Source organism: Mirounga angustirostris, unplaced genomic scaffold (genome assembly GCF_029215605.1).
Source record: "Mirounga angustirostris isolate CCGP_5_RB_7025 unplaced genomic scaffold, mMirAng1.0.hap1 SCAF_2, whole genome shotgun sequence".
In the NCBI taxonomy this organism is placed as follows: Eukaryota; Metazoa; Chordata; class Mammalia; order Carnivora; family Phocidae; genus Mirounga; species Mirounga angustirostris.
The window spans coordinates 6,653,520-6,672,745 of NW_026991710.1; the positions used below are offsets into that span (position 1 = coordinate 6,653,520).

General features: G+C 50.2%; 1 protein-coding gene and 1 long non-coding RNA gene across 16 annotated transcripts in view; both read right to left on the minus strand.

Moving 5' to 3' along the window:
• Positions 1-682: 682 nt before the first annotated feature.
• LOC135363570 (uncharacterized) lies at positions 683-8,604 on the minus strand. Its single transcript, XR_010409282.1, has 3 exons — positions 5,985-8,604; positions 4,526-4,624; positions 683-2,579 (listed from the first exon to the last, which is right to left on the minus strand). It is a non-coding gene; the product is annotated as an uncharacterized LOC135363570 (long non-coding RNA).
• A 3,462-nt stretch (positions 8,605-12,066) lies between these two features.
• SLC2A9 (solute carrier family 2 member 9) overlaps positions 12,067-19,226 on the minus strand; it is a 231,812-nt gene continuing 224,652 nt past the window's right edge. For 13 of the 15 annotated variants that reach the window (XM_064584279.1, XM_064584272.1, XM_064584270.1 and 10 more), the window contains one exon: positions 12,067-12,407. In XM_064584279.1, coding sequence (XP_064440349.1) covers positions 12,156-12,407 — 252 coding nt within the window. In that variant the 3' untranslated portion in view covers positions 12,067-12,155. Of the gene's footprint in view, positions 12,408-18,551; positions 18,712-19,226 lie in introns of all 15 variants that reach the window. The other 2 variants (XR_010409283.1, XR_010409284.1) reach the window with 2 other exon arrangements.

Here is a 19,226-nt window from a genome sequence, read left to right on the forward strand (position 1 = left end):
CTTTATCTCTGGCTTCCTCTAGTGAGAGCCCACCTCCTCCAGGAAGCCTTCTCTGATTCTCTCAGTCGGTTTAGGGGCCCGCCCTTAATTCCATAACGTCCCTGCTTCCCTCCATGACAGCCTCACCCCGTGGGGTGAAATTGTGCCCTAGCTGCCTTTCTCGTGAGCCTTCGCTCTCTTCAGTGGCAGAGGGTGTGTTGGAGCAATCTCTTATCCCGGGAGCCGGCCACGTGCTGAGTACTCCTAATCACAGTGTTCTGACTTAATGGAAAGATGGACAGAGGCAGAGACAGAGCTCGCTGGTCTAATACTCCTTGGCCTAGCTGTTACCAACCCGTGAGCAATTCCCTACGTTCTAGGGTCTTACGCGGTTTACAAGGCACTTTCTCGTACACCCTTTCACTTCCTAAGATCCTAGGTGTGGTTGCACATCTAAAAGAGAGACTTTGGAATTCTTCCACCAGGGTCCCACACCCCCAAATGAAGATCGGCCGCACGTGGGACGAAGGCTCAGAACTCCAGTCTTTGAGAAAGGCTTGTTCTCTCCCCTTTTGCGACATACTTCCAGGGTAAGCCGCAGTGTGAGTCCTGGAGGAGCGGTGTCTTTTGGCTTAGGAATCTCTCCCTTCGGTCTGATTTGGTTAGGGTCAGGCCTGCCCTGCACAACCCCAGGGGGCACCATTCACACAAAGGGAGGGGCAGCAGGATGACCCAGGCAGGCATCAGCTCCTTCTTGTCTCAGGGGATGTAGGAAAGACGTTAGGGTTCGAAGCCAATGGCCAAGGAAGAATTCTTGAGACATCCTTGATGCAAAAGGTGGTTTTATTAGAGCACGGGGACAGGACCCGCTGGCAGAAAGAGCCGCAACAGGGTCGTGAGGAGTGGTCCATTATGTACTTTCAAGTTGGGAGGGGGTTGGGGATAGCATAAGTCTCTAAGGAGTTTGGAAGCAAGGTTTCCAGGACCTTGAGGGGGCTAGCTATTGCTGGGAAAAGGTCATTTACTGTCTAGTAAAACCCTCATCATGAGACCCTTCACATGCATATGGGTGGGTCCTATGATTGGGGGATGATAGCCAACATGTATCTTGGGGAGTAGAGATAAAGGAAGTTTCCAAAGGAATTTTTATATGTTGAAGTCGACTTACAGGATCCCGGGGGTTGGGCTCAGATTGCCTTTTGCCTTTAGCAGAGTATTAACATCGAGGCAGCTGAGTCCCTAAAGGAAGGTCACTCTCCCTGTTTCAAGAACTTGCCAGTGGGCTGTAGGAAGTAAGGACATTTAATAATTGTTCTTCTGCCTTTGTTTCTCACATCATCAGACACTGGTGATTCCTTGCAGCCCTGGAGGTAGACAACATTGGGGTTTGGTCCAAAGTGGCTTTTCTTGGGAGGCTCTTGATATCACGAGAAGAAAAGAGATGGGGCTGTGCGCCTCGTGTTGATTCTGATTTCCCTCGTTGAGAAAACCCCTTTATATTTTTGACATGTGCAGCACAGTAAAATGAGCATTAGGTTAGGATTAGATATAAACTCCATTGTTCATCCACTAGGATATCTTGGGCAGGTCCCAGACTTCAGAATACAAATGGTACAAATTGGCAAATAATTTTTGCCTTAAAGTGTCCTGGGGAGGCAGGGCGGGTGGGAGGGAAGTCCTTGGGCATCCTATCTTTCTGCCCCAGTCCCTCCCCAGCCCCTGTGGTCCTGGTTGCTGATTTACTAGGCTCAGAGGCTGGGGAGCACCTGGTTAGTGAGGGTCGTGGGGAACCAGTTGGCTGTGGGAAGCCAGATGCCTTTCCCATGCAAATAGAAACCCTGCTGACCTCTGGGAGGAGACGACAAAGGGAGGTGGGACTCGGGTCTCTGTAATATTGGAGGAGGAGGAGGGGATGGTGGGGCAGGGGGGCAAGTCTGGAGAGAGGAAGGGTGTGGCACAGCGAATTTCAAACAGTGCTTCAGGCTCGATGGCAGACTCACTACCACGTCCCCTCTCCCACCTCCCTTGGCTTAAATTTCTTAACCTCAGTGAACGTGACCAGTTCCCCCACTGGTTAAATGCTGAGACTAACACCTGCCCTGGCAAGGTCGTCATGAGCACGAGAGATCACCGATTTTAGGCATCCAGTGCAGCTCAATAAATTACAGATACTGCTATAGATAGTTAATGGTTTTAACTGATTCTAACCTCTATGACGCTAACCTAGCCTACCGAGTCCTTTATCCACAGGATGTGTTGTGCAGGATGATGCTCTAGAGATAATTTTGTCCAGCTAACAGATTTACCGATTTTGCAGGTGGGCATTTGAGCTCCATGGGTAACAGTGGGATGTTATTCTCACATTGTCATTCTGTGGCCACCCAGTCTAAAGTCACAACCCAGACACCATGTTCTAATCCTTTGTACTATGTTCATCACCATTCGCTTTTTGTGTGTGACCTATTTGTTTGTTTGGTTCTTATTTGTCATCCCCTCCACTTGAATGTCAACGCCATGATAGCTGGAGATTTCCTTCTTCCCCATCCTATCGGCAGCACCTGGAATACAGTTGGGCGTAGAGTGAGACCACGGCAAGAGTCCTGTGAGTAAACAGATTGTAATTAATGAGTGGGGAAGAGCCACCTTATGGCGTTGGTCCACGGTTTCATGACCTTGGGCAAGTTGCTTCTCGAAACCTTAGTTTCTTCTGATGTCAAGTTGAGACAGTACCCGGAGACTCAGCGGAGCTCAGGCGCCTCCAAGAAAGCCTCAGCAAGATGCCTCAAGGGATAAGAGCTTTGCAGATTTCATCACAGTCTGGCTTTTAGTCTTAAAGATGCAACTTCTTGGTACCTGAGCATTAGTTGGAGTGGCGGTGACACATCCCTACTGTTCTCACCAGATAGTGACCTACAAACCAGGCATGATAATTTGCCAATTTTTGCTGTGAAATATAGACTTAAGAAAAATCAGAGTTCCAGTTGGTTTGAGCAACTTGTTGGAAATCATTCTAATGGGAAGGCCACCCGGGCATTATGGACTGAGAAAAAAAGGCACGGGAGTTAACTGATGGGAATGTTTGTTGTTTCTGGCAGCTGGCGTTGAGAGTTGTGCATTCATTTCCAAAGTTAAGGGGTGACTGGACAGGTTGAGTCTATGGGTCAGGGCATCTCTATCCTTGAGAGGGCCAAATGGCCAATGCCCTTGATGCTTCTGGCTTTATGTTTAAGCTTTCCTGGCTGATCATCATCCCCTTATGATAGATAGAGCCTGCCCTGGAGCTTGCTAGCTTCCGTTTTGTCTCCTGAGCACACTTCTTCATCCTTTTCTGGTTTGCTGGGGATTCCCCCTCTGATTCTAGGTGGCTCTGGAAGAGCTGCCATTCAGATCATACTACCGCCTGCCCACCACTTCTGGGTTGAGCATATGAGCAACTTACCCTCCCTGGTCACTGTGACGGCCTCGGGGATATGCATGTGAGCTGAGTAGGGAAACCAGACTCTTTGTGAGGTTGATATGTGGACATTGAGGGTGGTAGAGTGTTTGCAAAGCTGACCACCACCACAACAGCTCCTGTCCTATTTGTCCTTTTGTGATGTGATTTCATGTACTTCCCATCAAGAGGTGGAATCCATTCCCCTTGAATTGGGGATGGTCCCATGACTTGATTTGATCAATTGAGGAGATGTGTGAGTTCCAAGCCTCAGCCTCCAGAGGGCTTGCAGATTCTGTGCTCATTCTCTTAGAACACTTTGTGAGCAAGCCAGGCTGAGATAGAAACACTTCATGCAGAGATAGACCTTGTAGAGACGGGTTCAGACATCCCAGCTGTTCTAGCCATCCCAGCTGAGGCCTCTGACATGTGCATGAGGCCATCTGAGCCCAACCAGCCTCCAGCTGACAACACCTGACCACAAATGCCTGATTGAATCCAGAGGACACCACATGGATCCAAAGAACTGCCCAGCTGAGCCTTGCCCAATTTGTTGACCCACAAAATTGTGAGCAGTGAAATGGCTTTTCTTCTTAAGCCACTAAGTTTTGGGGAGTTTTGTTCCATAGCAAAAGATAAATAATACACTGGGAGAGGGATTTCTTCCCCCCACTGGGTGGCCAGGCTGAGAACGTGCAAGGCTGGGGGCTCCTGGGGGCTGCCATATTGGGATTCTCAAGCAGAGAGCTGCAGAACCAAGAGAGGACAGAGACAGAGCTGGAGCCATGAGTGATGTGACTTGAGCCCCTGAATCCAGGCAAGGCTTAAGCTGGTTGCCTTACTAGACTTCGAGGTTAGCAAATGAAAATCTTCCATCTTTAAGTTTCAAGCTAGTACCAGTTGGGACTCCGTCCCCCGCAACGAAAGGGGACTCACTGACAGACATTCATTTGCTGGGTGTGTTCTGTGCAATTCGGTATCAGCCACATTTTGCCGGCCTGGTGATTTCTAGTATCTTTAAACTTAGTTTCCATAGCTCTCAAAACTTCCCAATTTCAACAAATTATCGTATTCACAATTTATTCATTCAGCTGCTCTCTATTTAGCACTTACAGCGTGCAAGGAACAGTGGGAATGGCTGCAGATTCAGCAGGTGGTAGGTCATGTCCAGTGTCCCCAGGCTCTAGTCCAGGCTCTTTAATTAGAGTTGTGCTAGATTCCAAATAGAAAAAGAAATGGACATCATGAGCGTGTTCACAACTCACCTCACCGTCTTGTCGTGAGAAACAAGGCGGGTCGCATGTGTGAAAACCTACTATAGGTCCAGCACAAAACTGCTCGTTTTTAGTTTCACTCACAGGACAAAACTATGAGGCCATTTCTGAGGTATCTGCTTCATCACTGAAAATACCTTCTTTTAGATGCTCTTTTCTGCTCCTAGAGCTTACACGGAAGACAGCATTCTCGATTTGCCACATGGTGAGGTGGTGAGCGGCTGAGAAGTGCCTGCTCTAAATTCAAGAGGCACAGTCATGGAGCTGCTGGAGGTTTGGGCTCCCAGCACACTTCTGAAATTCTGCCTCTGTCTTCACCGCCCACATGCCCTGCTGAGAACCCAACTTCTTTTTGCCTTGGCCTTTATTATTTCCAGCTCTGGTTCTTGGCTGAGACAAACTGCGCTCCCCAAATGCTGTGATTTTTTTTTTTTTAAAGATTTTTTATTTATTTATTTGAGAGAGAGAGAGAGAGCATGAGAGGGGGGAGGGTCAGAGGGAGAAGCAGACTCCCTGCCGAGCAGGGAGCCCGATGCGGGACTCGATCCCGGGACTCCAGGATCATGACCTGAGCCGAGGGCAGTCGCTTAACCAACTGAGCCACCCAGGCGCCCCCAAATGCTGTGATTTAATGAGAGGAAATTTACTTGACTTAACGTACAGATTTGCCAGGGGACGTGATTCTGATAAGGATAATTATATCCACATCTTAGTGTAAATTACAGCAAATGTCTGAAACTGTGAGCAACCGCCGAGCCCCTGTCATTCAATGAGACCTCCGTCCTTTGGGGTTCACAGCCAGTGAATGAATGTGTGGTGGAAGGGAAATGGGAAGAAGCCTGACTATAATGGTCTGACCCCCTAGAGTCCCCTCATTTATTCCAGTAAGAAGCAGTATCAGAATAGGGTGGTGTCTGCATCGACCTGTGCTCGGCCAGAGGCGGAAGGTGTGGGGTGGGTCTGGTCCCGGGCATATTTAGGTGCCGCCATCGTGATTTTTCACAGTCTAGACTCCAACCACTGACCCGTGTGGTCTCCCACTCTTGTGTTTATAGCTACTGTGTTTGGCTGCCATTTCCATGTCATTGGCCCTTTTGTCTCAAATTCCTCCCTGCCTCTCGTCAGCCTGACAAAATCCAAATACCACAACTGAGATGAGGCTCCCACGCTACCACTCGGAAGCATCCGGCCCAATCACCCCGGACCACAGCCAGTCTCTCCACAGGGGTCCAGTCCCATCCTCCTCATGGCCTCTTCCGGGCGTTAATTTGTTCAGTGAGTGTGTAATGAGTGCTTACCAGGAACCTGGGGGCCTGAGATGCATCCGTCATTTTCTTGTTGAGTCTCTTGTAGAGTCTAGGAGGGGAGATATCCAAGTGAACAAAGATCACCGCGATAGTGATGCAGCGCTAAATCCCTGAATGGAGGTGAACACAGGCTTCTGTGAGAAGCAAAAGAAAAGAATCCAGCCGAGACTGGGGAAGCAGAGAGAGAGTTTTAGGGGCTGGTGTTAGAAGCTGGAGGATGGACAGTAAAGTAGCCTCCAAACTGAGAAAGAACGCTGAACGCTGAAACTGAAAAACGAAGCAAGCCACTCCATACCATTTAAAGAGTTGTCTTCAGGGTGACTTCCTGGTGGGGAAGATCAGGTGGATGAATGATCCAGGCACCACACAGGTGTTCTCCATAAAGTTCAGACTGTAACCCACAGCTTTTCTAGAGGGAGGGCATGGGGGTGAGGTCACAGGGGAGTTACCTAGAGTGGGGTCCCCTGTGCACTGGCTGCCTGTGACCACCTTAGGGAAGATGGGACAGAACAAGCCCCCTCACACTCCTGTCAGGGCATACATTAACCTCCAGGGGGCCTGGAACACGTTATCCCTGAGGAAGGTCATTGTGCGGATATGAGCAAGATGGTGGGCCAAGGATGGAGCCCAGGTTGATGGCACTCCTACCGCGGGGAGCCTCAGTGTCGTCCTTCAGGGTGAATAGAAATCACCCAAGTGAGAAGGAGAAGGACATTCTACGGAGAGGGACCACCAGACTCATGCTGATGATCAGTGGTTTGTTTCCCTCAGGTATTCTCAGCCTTTTGAAGGAAGAGATTGGTTTCATCTGTGCTTGCATCCCCCGCACCTAGGGTAGGTATACACTAGGTGCTCAGCAAGTGTCTGTGGGATGAATGAACTAGACTCTACCCCAGAGCATGTTGGTTCTGTTCTTGTTTGCGGATATGGGCTCTAAGCAGTGCCACGTAACTCAGTGAATAATGACAAAACAGAACGGAGGATAATGGTCCATATCAGCTACCTATATATACGTAGTTTTACAAGCCATGCCAAAACTTGGCAGTTTAAGGCAACAACAACCTATTACTCCTTGTGATTCTGTGAATGCCGAGTGATTCTTCTGCTACTGTCTCCTGGCCCCACTCACATAGTTGCATTCAGCTGCATGGTCACTGGATCGGGGCTCAGCTGGGACAGTGGAGAGAGTGGGCCCGTCCCCTTCACTGGCCTTTCAACCTCAAAGAGGCTACATTGGGCTTCCTCATCACATGTTCATGTCATATTTTCTGATGTCTCAGTGGCCAAAGAGAGTTGCGTGGCCACGTCCAGTCTTGGTGCAGTCGGGGATCCCACAGGGACGAGAAACTGGGAGGCGTGATTCACCGGGGCTTTGGATGCTTCAGCCCACCACCGGTCAGCAGGTGTCCGCTTGTCACAGTGGAAGGGATGGTACATGCCAGAGTCCTTGTTCTGGAGACGAGGGGCTGGGGCCAAATTTCTGAGGTCCGTAGGGCAGCGACTGGAGCCCTCGACTTGGCTGGACTTGGAGCTGGAAGAGCAGAGCTTGAATCAGATGAAATGAATCCGATATTTACTTCATAGGTTGCCTCCAGCATCAGAGGCAGTAATGGTGAGAGCAGGTTGCAAACTTCAGAGGAAGAGAAAGCAGAATTTTTAGGCAGAAAACCCAGGTCAGCCCCACAGCCAGCTTTAAGACCACAGCAAAGCTGCTGTCGCCAGTAATCGGCGAATGTGAATCCACGCTCCCCTAACCCCGGGGCCCCTGTGCCCCAGAGGGACAACTCGCTGAGTGTCTGAAGGTGGGATGTGCTTCATATGTGCTCGTTTGCCTTGCGTTCTTTCCTGTTACGACCTGTATGAGCTCAGTTTAGGCTTTGTCACGAGGAAGAGCAACTCAAAATGAGAGAGACTTGAATGACCTGGAAGTTTTGAGTCCGAAGCAGGGGTCATCGATGGGCAGTTCTGTCCACGCGGCGTGGCCCCAGGGTCCTTACTGCTCACCACCCCGCCCCCTCGGGATGTGGTGTCAATGGCGGGGTCCAGGATGGTGGCCCTTGCACATCTTTCATCTGCTCCTCCTTCCAATAAAGACAATTTCTTGGGTGTCCGGTTCGTACCAGGAAGAGACCACGAGGTGCTACACGTGTGAGATGAGAAGTCAGCCCTCTCAAGGTCCTGAGGGAAGGAGGCAGAGGGAAGGTCTTCAAGATGTCGGTGAGGAGAAAACAGATGTGAAGTCCAAGTAATGGCTCGCCTGGGTTGGGACAGTGTTCAAATCACACAAAGTGAGTCCAGTGATATTTACTTCAAAGTGAAAAATGAATATAAGAAGACTTTCTACTACCTTCTTCTCACGTGCCGGTGAACCATCCTGTGCCCTGCTTATTCACCCCTTCCCGGGGGGGACCACTGCCCTCAGCAACCTGTATCAGTCACCTACTGCTGCCGGAAAAATCACCACAACCTTGGTGCCGTAAAGCCACACAAATTTATTGTCTTCTAGTTCTAACGGTCAGAAATGATGCATTCAGGGTGTGGGCAGGGCTGCGTCCCTTTTGGAGTCTCTAGGGGAGAGTCCGTTTCCCTTCCTTTTACCAGGACGCTGCCTGAACTCCTTAGCTTGTGACTCCTTTTCCTCCATCTTCAACGCTAGCAGTATAGTATCTCCCAGTCTCTCCCCCCCACCCCTCTTCTCTCTCCCTCCCTTCCTCCCTCCCCAACAAGTCCTTCTCTGTCGCTGACCCTCCTGCCTACCGCTTACGAGGACTGCTGGGATTGCATTGGGTTCGCTGGATCATCCATGTTAATCTCCCCATCTCAAGATCCTTAACTCAATCACAACTGCAATGTCTCTGTTGCCCCGTAAGGTGACATTCACGGTTCTGGGACTAGGCCTTGGACATCTTGGGGGACTGTTTTTCTGCCTACCACACTACCCACTCATTCAACCAGTATTTATTGTGCTCCTACTATGTGTTGGGTACTATGTTAGTTGGAGTCAAACAGTCATGGCTCCTGCCCTCCTGGGCGTAGTTCTTCATCTTTTAAAGATAAGCACCAGCTGATAAGGCCCAGAGCAGGTGAATATGTGCAAGAATATGGCTACCGCCCTAGGAGTTCAGCTTCATGACTGGAACTGGCCTCAGTGCCATAAAAGGGAGGGACTTTTTACTCTTCAATGACTCTCCCCCGCTCCCCCTACCTTCTGTCCCCAGAGGGTCACCCCCTCTGTCCCTCTGGCCAGACAGGGAGGGTTTCTCTTGGAGCTTTCTCTTTTCTTTTCTTTTTAAAGATTTTATTTATTTATTTGACAGAGAGAGAGAGAGAGAGGGAAAGCACAGAAGGAGAGTGACAGGGAGAAGCAGACTCCCCGCTGAGCAGGGTGCCCGACGTGGGACTCGATCCCAGGACCCTGGGACCATGACCTGAGCCGAAGGCAGATGCCCAACCGACTGAGCCACCCAGGCGCCCCTGTCCTGTGAGTTTTGATGGGCCTCCCCCATTTGCCTGCTAGCCTTTATTTTTCATGTATCTGTAGTGATGTATTCTATGCAGGGGTTTCGGTTATCATCAGTGAGACAAACAGAGCAGAGTGTGCTTATTTCATCTTAGCCAGACCCAGAGGCTAGAAGAGTTACTTTTCTTTCAGTGAACCCAAAAAGAGGAGATGTCAACCTTCGTGGCTTTGAGATGAAAGGATAAAGTAAAACAGTAAGACTAGGACCTAATCCCTAATCCTTGGGCAGGAGTTGGGACTGGAGGTCTATTCGTTTGAGCCGCGATTTCTTTAGGGTCCACGAGCGGATCCGGGGGGCTTTAAATGGTTAGTTTCTGTCAGAAAGCCCAAGAATCTGTGTGGCAAGGCTCACAGGAATGTCTGTCTCTCTGGCTCACCATTCCCCTCTCTCAGCATCGGAAAAGCAACTCTATACGTGAAGAGTTCACTGCAGTGGATGCTGGAGTACGATAGAAAGGCTCTGGAACAGAGATGCTGTTTGATTTAATAGAAAGTGGGGAAAAATAGGAGCTAAGAGACAAGAGAGTTGTAAATCGTTATGTATTCTGTGACTATAACAGTGTGAATCGTTGGCCAGAAGTGGGCGGAGATGTGTAAGAATGAGAGTGATGGTGTCAGGGAAATGGAAGCAGGTGAGATTATGGGAGTCTTATTGTTTTCTTTTTCAAACATTTACTTAATGTTGACTTTTCAAACGTGGAAACGCTAGGGCTAACTCCCAGCCGACCGCCTGTTGGCTGTGTTGCTCTCCCAGTTCATCATTTGGAAAGGCCCCCTTCCTGATTCTCACCTCTCACCGACCCCCGATGGCGTGGTCCTGTGACCTGTTCCTACCACGCTGTGTCCCCCCTCCTCCGGGTCCCGATGGGACACGTCACGGTTCCTGCTTCTTTGATTTTCAATCTTCTGTGGCAGGCATGAGCGAATGTGGGGAAGGGCACTGTATCTTCCTGCTCACTGATGGGTCCTCAGGGCCTACCTACCCAGGGCCTAGCCCATGCTAGGTACCTACTATTTAGAAGCTAGATACTCAAGTCTATGCATGAAAGACAACACTCCACAGCTAAGATTTCTTTTTGCACTTTATTTGGCTTTTTTGGTCTTAGGCACCTTTTTGTACCCACCTATCACTTTCTCGCCATATTGACAAACACTGTCCAAATCTTTCCGCCAAACCAAAACTGGGGAGTACGGGGCATTGAGCTGGCAATCAACCAAAGGAGAAGCCCAGAGATGAAAAAGTATTCGGCGGGAAAGGAAACTCAGAACTCAGATTTTGGCTAAGGCCGTCCTTGTCGAGAATGGTCAGAAAAGCCTGAGGGATTGGGGCCGAAAGGGTTCCAGGAGTGTTGCTCTGTCCGGCCCACTCCTACTGTGACATAAATTCAAACACACATGTGCACTTTCATTTATCTAGGGGCATTATGAGTTTGTTTCATCCTGGAGGCAAGTACAGGGAATGGCCCAAGCCACAAAGGTGTGCGTTATCACGACAGGCTGGAAGTCGTCCCAACCCAAACAGCCCTAGCACAGAAGGGTTGGAAGAGGCCTCAAGCGTATCTGCTCCCAACAACTTCTTCCGCAAGCGACACTTAGACTTCCTTAACAGCAGTCAGGACAAACAATCACCCCACGTTTGCTTGAGCACTCTGAGAAATGGAGAACTCACCTTCTGTGATGGTTAATTTTATGTGTCAACTTGACAGGGTCATGAGGTGCTCAGATATTTGGTTAAATGTTATTTGGGGCATGTCTGCGAGGGGCCTTCCAGACAAGATCAGCGTTTGAGTTGGTGGACTCATCTGTCAAGGGCTTGAATAGAAAACAAAGAGGCAGAGGAAGGGAGAATCTGCCCTCAGCTTTACTGGTTGAGCTATGACGTGGGTCTTCTGCCCTGTCTTTCCACCAAGACTAGGCTTAGCTTCCGAGTCATTCTTAATACTGTTTTTTTTTTTTTCAGTTGAACAGAACTCACTTTGCAGTCCCTGCCCCAGCCACTGGAAAGTTACTTCTTCCACATCTTGATCCTCTTTATGCCTTCTAAGACACATCTGATCCTCTGAGTTGGAGACAGTTTCAGGGATGGGACACAGCCTGGGAGGGGCAGAACCTGGAGGATGGTGCGTTAGTATTAGCTTCTTGAGCCTGAGATCCACAAGGCCACGCCAAAGGTTGGTAACGGTATGTATTAGGAGGTACAAAGAGTCTTTCCACTAAATTCCGAAAACCTTCATCTATGACCAAAGCCCAGGGTCCCCTTGAGGCCCCAGGACCTAGGTTGAGGGCAGCTCGAGGCTACTTATGGAACTAGCACCTCAGTAGCTGGCTTCCCATCCCTGTGTTCCCTGTTTTCTATATTGTTTTCCTCTGAGAAAGCTGTCAAGTGCTATTTCCCCAATTTCGTTTTGAAACCATGGGCTAAGTCATGAAGGAGACAGGCCATTGATCCAAAGAGAAGAAGGGTGGATCTACAGAAACATAAGCTGAAATCCCTTCCACCTTCCAGAAGAGTTTGGAGACTCAGCTATGAATGAAACCCAAATGGTTGTGACGTTAGATTAGCAAAGGTTTATTTTTAAATACTTAATACTATTAACCATGTAGGGAAATCTTTGGTTTCCTGAAATGGTGAGATCATCCATTTAGACAACCCCGTTTTTGACATAATTGTCCAGAGTGGAGGCAGGGTCTGGCTCGGGCTTTCTGGTCACCTTGGTGTCAGATGCAGTTGAGTCCGTGTTCTCCGGCGGGCATGCCTTCTTCCTTTTGGCGAATGCCTGGCTGATTTCTGCCTGGGTTCTGTTTTTCGTCTCAGGCAGGACAAAATAGAAATAGACGGCACCTGTGAGGCAGATTGCGGCAAAGACCAGGAAACAGTAGGTGTCCAGACTTTTCTGTGGGAAGGACAGACAAAGAGCATCAGGTAGACAATCCCCAAACTAGCTGCGAAACCATCTCTGTACAGGTTTTTAAAGCTCCCCATTCCTGTATCAGTATTCCTGGATGGCACACCACGCGTGTGACGTGAACTCTAAAAGCGAACAGTGTTGGATGAAGCATCTTCAGGAGATGTTCTCACATGAGCCATGAATACGTCAGCTTCCAACCCGGGGACCCTCGAGGAAATGGCAGCCTTTTGTTTTCTTTTCTGAAAACTAGGCCTATAAAAAAATAGTCATCATGAAAGCAAAATGTCATACTTGCTGAACGTTATTTTAAGTTCATAGTTACACACCATAAATGAGGGTGTCTGAGGCTGGACCCTGCTGGCTGAAGTCATCTGTGACACCTCCTGTCCCCTCAGCTGTCATGCGGGACCCACGCACTAAGTCCCAGTGGGCTTCCTTCCTCAGACAGCTCTCCCGTGTCGCCTGCCCTGGCCTGCCCACTCCGGAAGTCCAGCCCAGGGGTTGGCTAGGGCCATACGGGACCACTGGACTCTGTCCTTGTGAGGAAGCAACCACAGATGATGATCCATAAATGGATGTGCGTGGCTGTACTCCAGTAGAATTTTATTTACAGAAAAATAGATCAGGCGGTGAGCAGGAGTTTGTGGAACCCTGCCTCACCCAAGCAATCATTGCCTCTCACCTTCTTCACCGTGTCCCCAAGCCACGTGGCCTCTTCCCTGTCTGTTCTCTGCAAGGCAGCCCGGGGAGACTTGCAAAAACATACCTTGGTCATGCCAGCCCCCTGCTTAAAACCTTTCAATTGCTTCCCATGGCTCTTGGGATGAAAACCCACTTCTTTAGCTAGCCCTGGGGAGTCAGGGAGGTCTCTTCTCTGTGCTTCCTCTGCATTGGCCTTGTCACTCCCACCTCCCACCATGCTTCTGCTGACTTGCTGGTCCCTCTTCCTGTGATTTTCTACCTCCTCAGCTCCTATCTTCTCCTCCAGGGGCTGGTCCTGCCCCAGGCCAGGCCCCTGAAACATCATCTCTCCTGGTTCCATCCTCCTTCCCTGCATGTCGATGGTAACTGCATAGTTAGGTATGTGGCTACTTGATGAATGACTGTCTGTCACTAGCCAGTACGCTCCATGAGGCAGCAGGGTTATGTCTGGTTTTGCTCACCTTTGTGGCCCAGTGCCCAGGTCAGTGTGTGGACAATAGCAGGTGCTCAGCGGATATTTATGGAGTGAACAAATCAATCGCTCTGTCAGTCAGATTTGAATCCAACAAATCAATCTGTCTTTAAGTTTCCTTGTTGCTATGGACTGACTTATGTGCCCCCCAAATTCATATGTTGAATCTCTAACCCCCAATGTGACTGTATTTGGAGATATGGCTTTTGGGAGGTTATTAAGGTGAAATGAGGTCATAAGGGTGGGGTTCAAATCCCATAAGATGGGTGGCCTTATAAGAAGATGGAGGGAGAGATCGCTCTTTCCTTCCCTGTGTACACCGAGAAGCCACGGGAAGCCACGGTGGAAAGGGGGCCACCTGCCAGCCAGGAAGAGAGCCCTCACCAGAAACTGAGCCAGATAGAGATTCTTAAGCGTCTACCTAGAAAAGCACATCTTGGGCTGAAGTTGCCCTTGGGCCCTAATCTCCTTACAATTTCAGTCTATTTCAAAATGAAAGCTCCTTGAATTTCTATCTGCTTGTTTGCAGTTCTCTTTTCTGAGGCACTTCTTCTGCAGAACAGGAACTTGCAGAAGACCTCGGGCCCCTCAGATAACCCATTTCTCCAGCCCACCTGGCAGGTACTGCGTGCCATCAGGAAGCTGGAAAGCAGAAGCTTGAAACAAGCTCCAGGGCCCGACTTACCACTGACTTGCTCCTGCAGGGACCAGACCAGACCAGCAGGAGCCACAGTGGACCTCCCTGCCGCCCACAGACTTTCCCCTCATTGTAATGCTAAAAATCATGCCCGAGGTGGAGATTTAACATGCAACTAAAGCATATGACATATGAAGAAGCAAGTTCTGGCAAGTGCTTGGACGGCCCTCCTTTCCCACCTCAGCCCCTTCAAATTCTTCCCCTGGCCATAGTTCGGGGAGCAGCTCTGTATCCCTTTTCCTAAGGCTGTCTTCCTCAGGCCTGGGAATGAGCTAGTAGTAAACACTTCCCGCACCATCCTTGGCCTCGTGTCTGTCTCTACACACAAAGAACGCCAAGGTCAGTAACAAAACCGACTCTGTTGGCATCTTGCCCTGGCACTTTCAGGCTCCAGAACTGTGAGGAATTAATTTCTCTTGTCTAAGCCCCCCGTCTGTGGTGTTTTGGGACGGCAGCCTGGCCAACTAGACTAGCCCTAGCCCTGACTTCCTATCATTTATGACAGGGAATAATTACAACAGCTAGGTCTCTGCTTTGAAATAAAGGACTCGGAATTGAAACTTGTGCAAATTCAAATACTTTAATTGCTGCTGGGAATGGCTAGTCAAGAAGAAAGGATATTTTAAATGATTACTCTTTGCAACAGACGTGTAAACAGGACCATTCGTTCCTGCTGTGGACATGAGCCAGCTTCTGCCCGCAGCTAGGAGCATTACTGATATTAATGCCAGTATCAGTTCCATGCCATGTTTGGTGAGGATTCTGGGCCAGGCACTGAGCTACGTCCTCTGTGCTCAGGGAATTAAGTAGCCTGCCCGAGGCCTCCCATTGGTTAGCGCTGCAGTCAATAGGCTGCAAGTTCAAACTCCGTGTTCTTCATCACTTTGCAAACTGGCTCCTGGTGGCCAGACTTCGGAGCCCTGGCACACCCAGGACCTCCAGTTTCCTAGGCCACAGGTGGCCGAGACACGTGGCAAGCTTTCTGAGCCTCTCATGTCTGAAAATGCCTTTTCCTCTCTCTCATACGTGAAGGTACAGACTTCTAGTTTCAAAATAGCTTTCTCCCTAGACTTGGAAGACAGTGTCCCTTACCCTACAGGTAGAGTCTTGCTCAGGAGCAGAGTGATGTCACCTGATTATCATTTCTTCTCAGGTTATCTGAGTTCTCCCTATGGAACTTTTAGGATTTTCTTTTCTTTTTTTTTTTTTTTTTAAAGATTTTATTTATTTATTTGCAAGAGAGAATGAGAGACAGAGAGCATGAGAGGGAGGAGGGTCAGAGGGAGAAGCAGACTCCCTGCCGAGCAGGGAGCCCGATGCGGGACTCGATCCCGGGACTCCAGGATCATGACCTGAGCTGAAGGCAGTTGCTTAACCAACTGAGCCACCCAGGCGCCCTAGGATTTTCTTTTTTAACTCAGTGTTCTTAAATTGCACATCACTGTGTTTAGAAAGGGATCCTTCGCACCCACTTTGCTTAGCACGAGGCGGGATGTTCATGCTGAGGACAGGTCTGGGACTTTTCCTTCTGTCATTTCTCTGGCCATTCCCTGGTGAAGACCCCTAGCCAGTACCCTGTCCACCATGTCCTGGGACCCCTTCCACTTTCTCAGTGGCCCTGTCCTCTCTCCTTCAGTTCGTCCCATCCGCTCTCTAAGAGATGTCCTCGTAATTACGGCTACACCCTTGGGAACCCGTCTCACCTTCTAGCAGGTTGTACCTTTTGTTTGGAGTATATCTAGGATTCTGGGTAGAGGGGGCAGGCAGGCTGGTGTGTTCAGCCACATTTCAATAGACACCTGTGAGCTGAGTCTCGAAGGATGAGAGGTGTGGAGGTTGCAGCTGTTTGGGACTCGAGGAGATGGAGGAAGGGCGTACAGGTGAGGGCGGGGACATCCCACATGCCTGAGAACCTGATAAAAAGCTACCGATCCCCTTCTCCATAAAAAGGAAAAAAAAAATCTCATACACTTGACATTTTCAATGCCATTTCTGGAGCGGGGGCATGTCACGGTCTTGTTGAAACTCATCCATGGGCCACCTAGCGTCCACAGTCCCCGGGCTGTAAGTTCTGTGATGGTGGGATCCGTGTCACCTGCTCTGCATTGTACCCCCAGCTCAAGACAGTGCCTGGATCACTGAAAGCTCTGTCTTAATAAGAATATGCTGAATGAGGGCGCCTGGGTGGCTCAGTTGGTTAAGCGACTGCCTTTGGCTCAGGCATGATCCTGGAGTCCTGGGATCGAGTCCCGCATCGGGCTCCCTGCTCAGCAGGGAGTCTGCTTCTCCCTCTGACCCTCCCCCCTCTCATGTGCTCTCTCTCTCTCATTCTCTCTCTCAAATAAATAAATAAAATCTTTAAAAAAAAAAAAGAATATGCTGAATGAGTGGATAAATGAATGAAATGAGAGCACTTTCGTGGAGAAGATCGAAGGGACAAAAGGGGGTTCAAATTAGATGTTCATGATGTGGCAAAAATAGAATCCTTCTGCTTGGTCCCCCCGCCCCCCCATGGGGTGCTGGCTCCCTGGGGGTTCACACCAAGCTCCTGGCTGAGTCCGTGCAAGGACTGCCCCTTAACTGATGGCACGTCGAGTGCCTTAAACTTGTCCCTCCGGGGGACAAGAACAGCAAGGCTGTTCCACTGCGGAGCAGAGCAAACCTGAAGCGCCAGGATGCCTCCAGGGGCAGGCGGGAGGAAGCAGGGGACTTAGTGATGTGTCCTGTCTCTGCCGTGTGTGGTGGCTCCTAAGTCACATTACACGTAGGATCTTGTTGGAGTTGCCTGGGAACCTGTGAGGCAGACACAGCCTCGTGGCTGCCTGATGGCATCTGGGCCCAGCGTGCCCGGCTGGAGGCCACACTGCACGGCCCTGCGGACGCCTCCCGCTCGCAGCCCCCGTCCCCGCAGACCTGCTCTTCTCCACCCGTTCTGCTGCCTTCCCTGAATCACCTCTGGCTACTTCCTCCCTCTCTGCTTGTCTTTGCTCCTACGTCCTGATGCCTTTACCCTGAAACACCTTTTTTCCTTTTTAAAAAAATATACACATTTTTATCCAGATAGGATTTACATACAGTGACTTGCACAGATCTTAAGTGTAGCTCTCAATGAGTCTGGATTAAAGTACTCCCCTGTGTAACTAACGCCTCTGTCAAGATGTAGGACATTTCCACCACTCCAGAAAGTTCCTTGTGCCATTTCTAGTCAGGGCCTCCTCTCTCCTAGCTGCCCCCTGCCGCCCCCAACACACACACCATCAACCACCGTTCTAGTGTCTGTCACCTTAGCCTCCATTTTCTCTGCCCCTGTCCTGAATCTAGGGGCCACCAGGCAGCCTGAGAGTTCTTTTAAAGTCACAAAACGGGTCACGTCTTAAAACCATGCAGTGGCTTCCCAGAGTCCTTTGGTGCCGGGGTGGGCCTCCCTCACAACCGCCTGCGATCCCCTACTTCCCTCAGCTGTCTGCTCTGGGCCGCCTCAGCTCCCTGCTGCCCCCACCCCCACTGACTCCCTCAACCTCAGCCGGAAAGCTCCCTGCACTGGTCAGCCCAGTTGCGCCCCATGTTACCTCCTACCGAGAAACACAAACCACACCTGTTCCCCTGTGGGGCACGTCTGCTCTCTCTGAAACGTTAGGGCAGGATTGTGTCTCCACGCTGGTGCCCACAGAGGCAGAGCCAGTGAAAGACGCTCCCTTCCTCCCTCTAGACCCAAGGATGTCAGCTGGACCCTCCAGAGAGGCGAGGGAGCAGTTTTATGTGCTTTTAGGTCCCATGATCCTGTGTCTGCGTCGGCTTCCTCCTCACGTTGCATAGGCATTTGGGATGTGACCCAGTAATTTTCAAGATGAAAAGGATCATTTTCTCGCTTCCAGATTTTACCGAACTCAAACGAAATGTTGTAACGCCAGTGGAATCAAGCAGGCATACATTTGCATGCAATTTTCTCTGAACCAGAAAACATCGTTGCTAATGGCAGAGGCTGAGTCGTCTGCAGGCTGTACAACCAGTGACCTGAGGGACAATTGATGCCGGCCATAGCAAAGGCCCAAGGAAAAGGCAGCCTGAGGCTAAGGGCAGAGAAACAGTGATATTAATCCCCTGGCAACCCACCCCATCCATGCATATCTAGAACCTTCTGCAGGAAGGGGCAGGCTGTGGGAGAGAAGGGGAAGGAGCGGGGAGAAGGCAAGCTTTGAGAGGCAACTTGTCCTGGATGGCTCAGTGAGTTAGGGGCATGTAAGCTTCTAGCACTCACCATGAATTGATCTTTCTGTCCTGTCTCCTCTTCCCAAGTGTCCCTAGGACCACACGGCAGGCAGTACTGGTAATGACCATGAGAGCGGCCGATCCTGAGTGTCCATGGGCAGACCCTGCTCAAGACTCGACTTCCATCTCTAATTCTTTCAGGAGCCCCACTGCAAAATTGGGGCCATTCTCTTGTTATACAGACACGAAAATTATAGCTCCGGGAGCAATCACAGTTGGACAAATTTGACCAGCATGCGCTGCACCTCACTGCCGAGAGGCATGGTCAGGATTCAAGGTCACGCTTTCGGACCTAAAGTCTATGCATTTTCTCCTGGGTCTCGTTTACGTCTAACGTAGTGCCAGGCACATAAGGGGACTAAGGACAACGAACAGCCGCAGCTGCTACCAGTCACCAAGCTATCCTGTGCTGAAGACGATTCTGGTGTTACAGGTCCTGGGAGTCCCCAGACACAGAGCGTGAGACCGGGGTGTCAGGACATGCAGCTTATCTGGGAGATGAGCCAGGGAGGGACTGACTTGGGGAAAGGGTGACCAACTCTCCTCAGCTGCTCCGGACCAAGTGTTTTCTGGGATGTGGGGCTTACAGGGACAGTCCTGGGCAAACTGGGACGAAGTAGTCACCCTGGACAGGGAAGGAGTTGTGGGTTCAACTGAGGCCCCC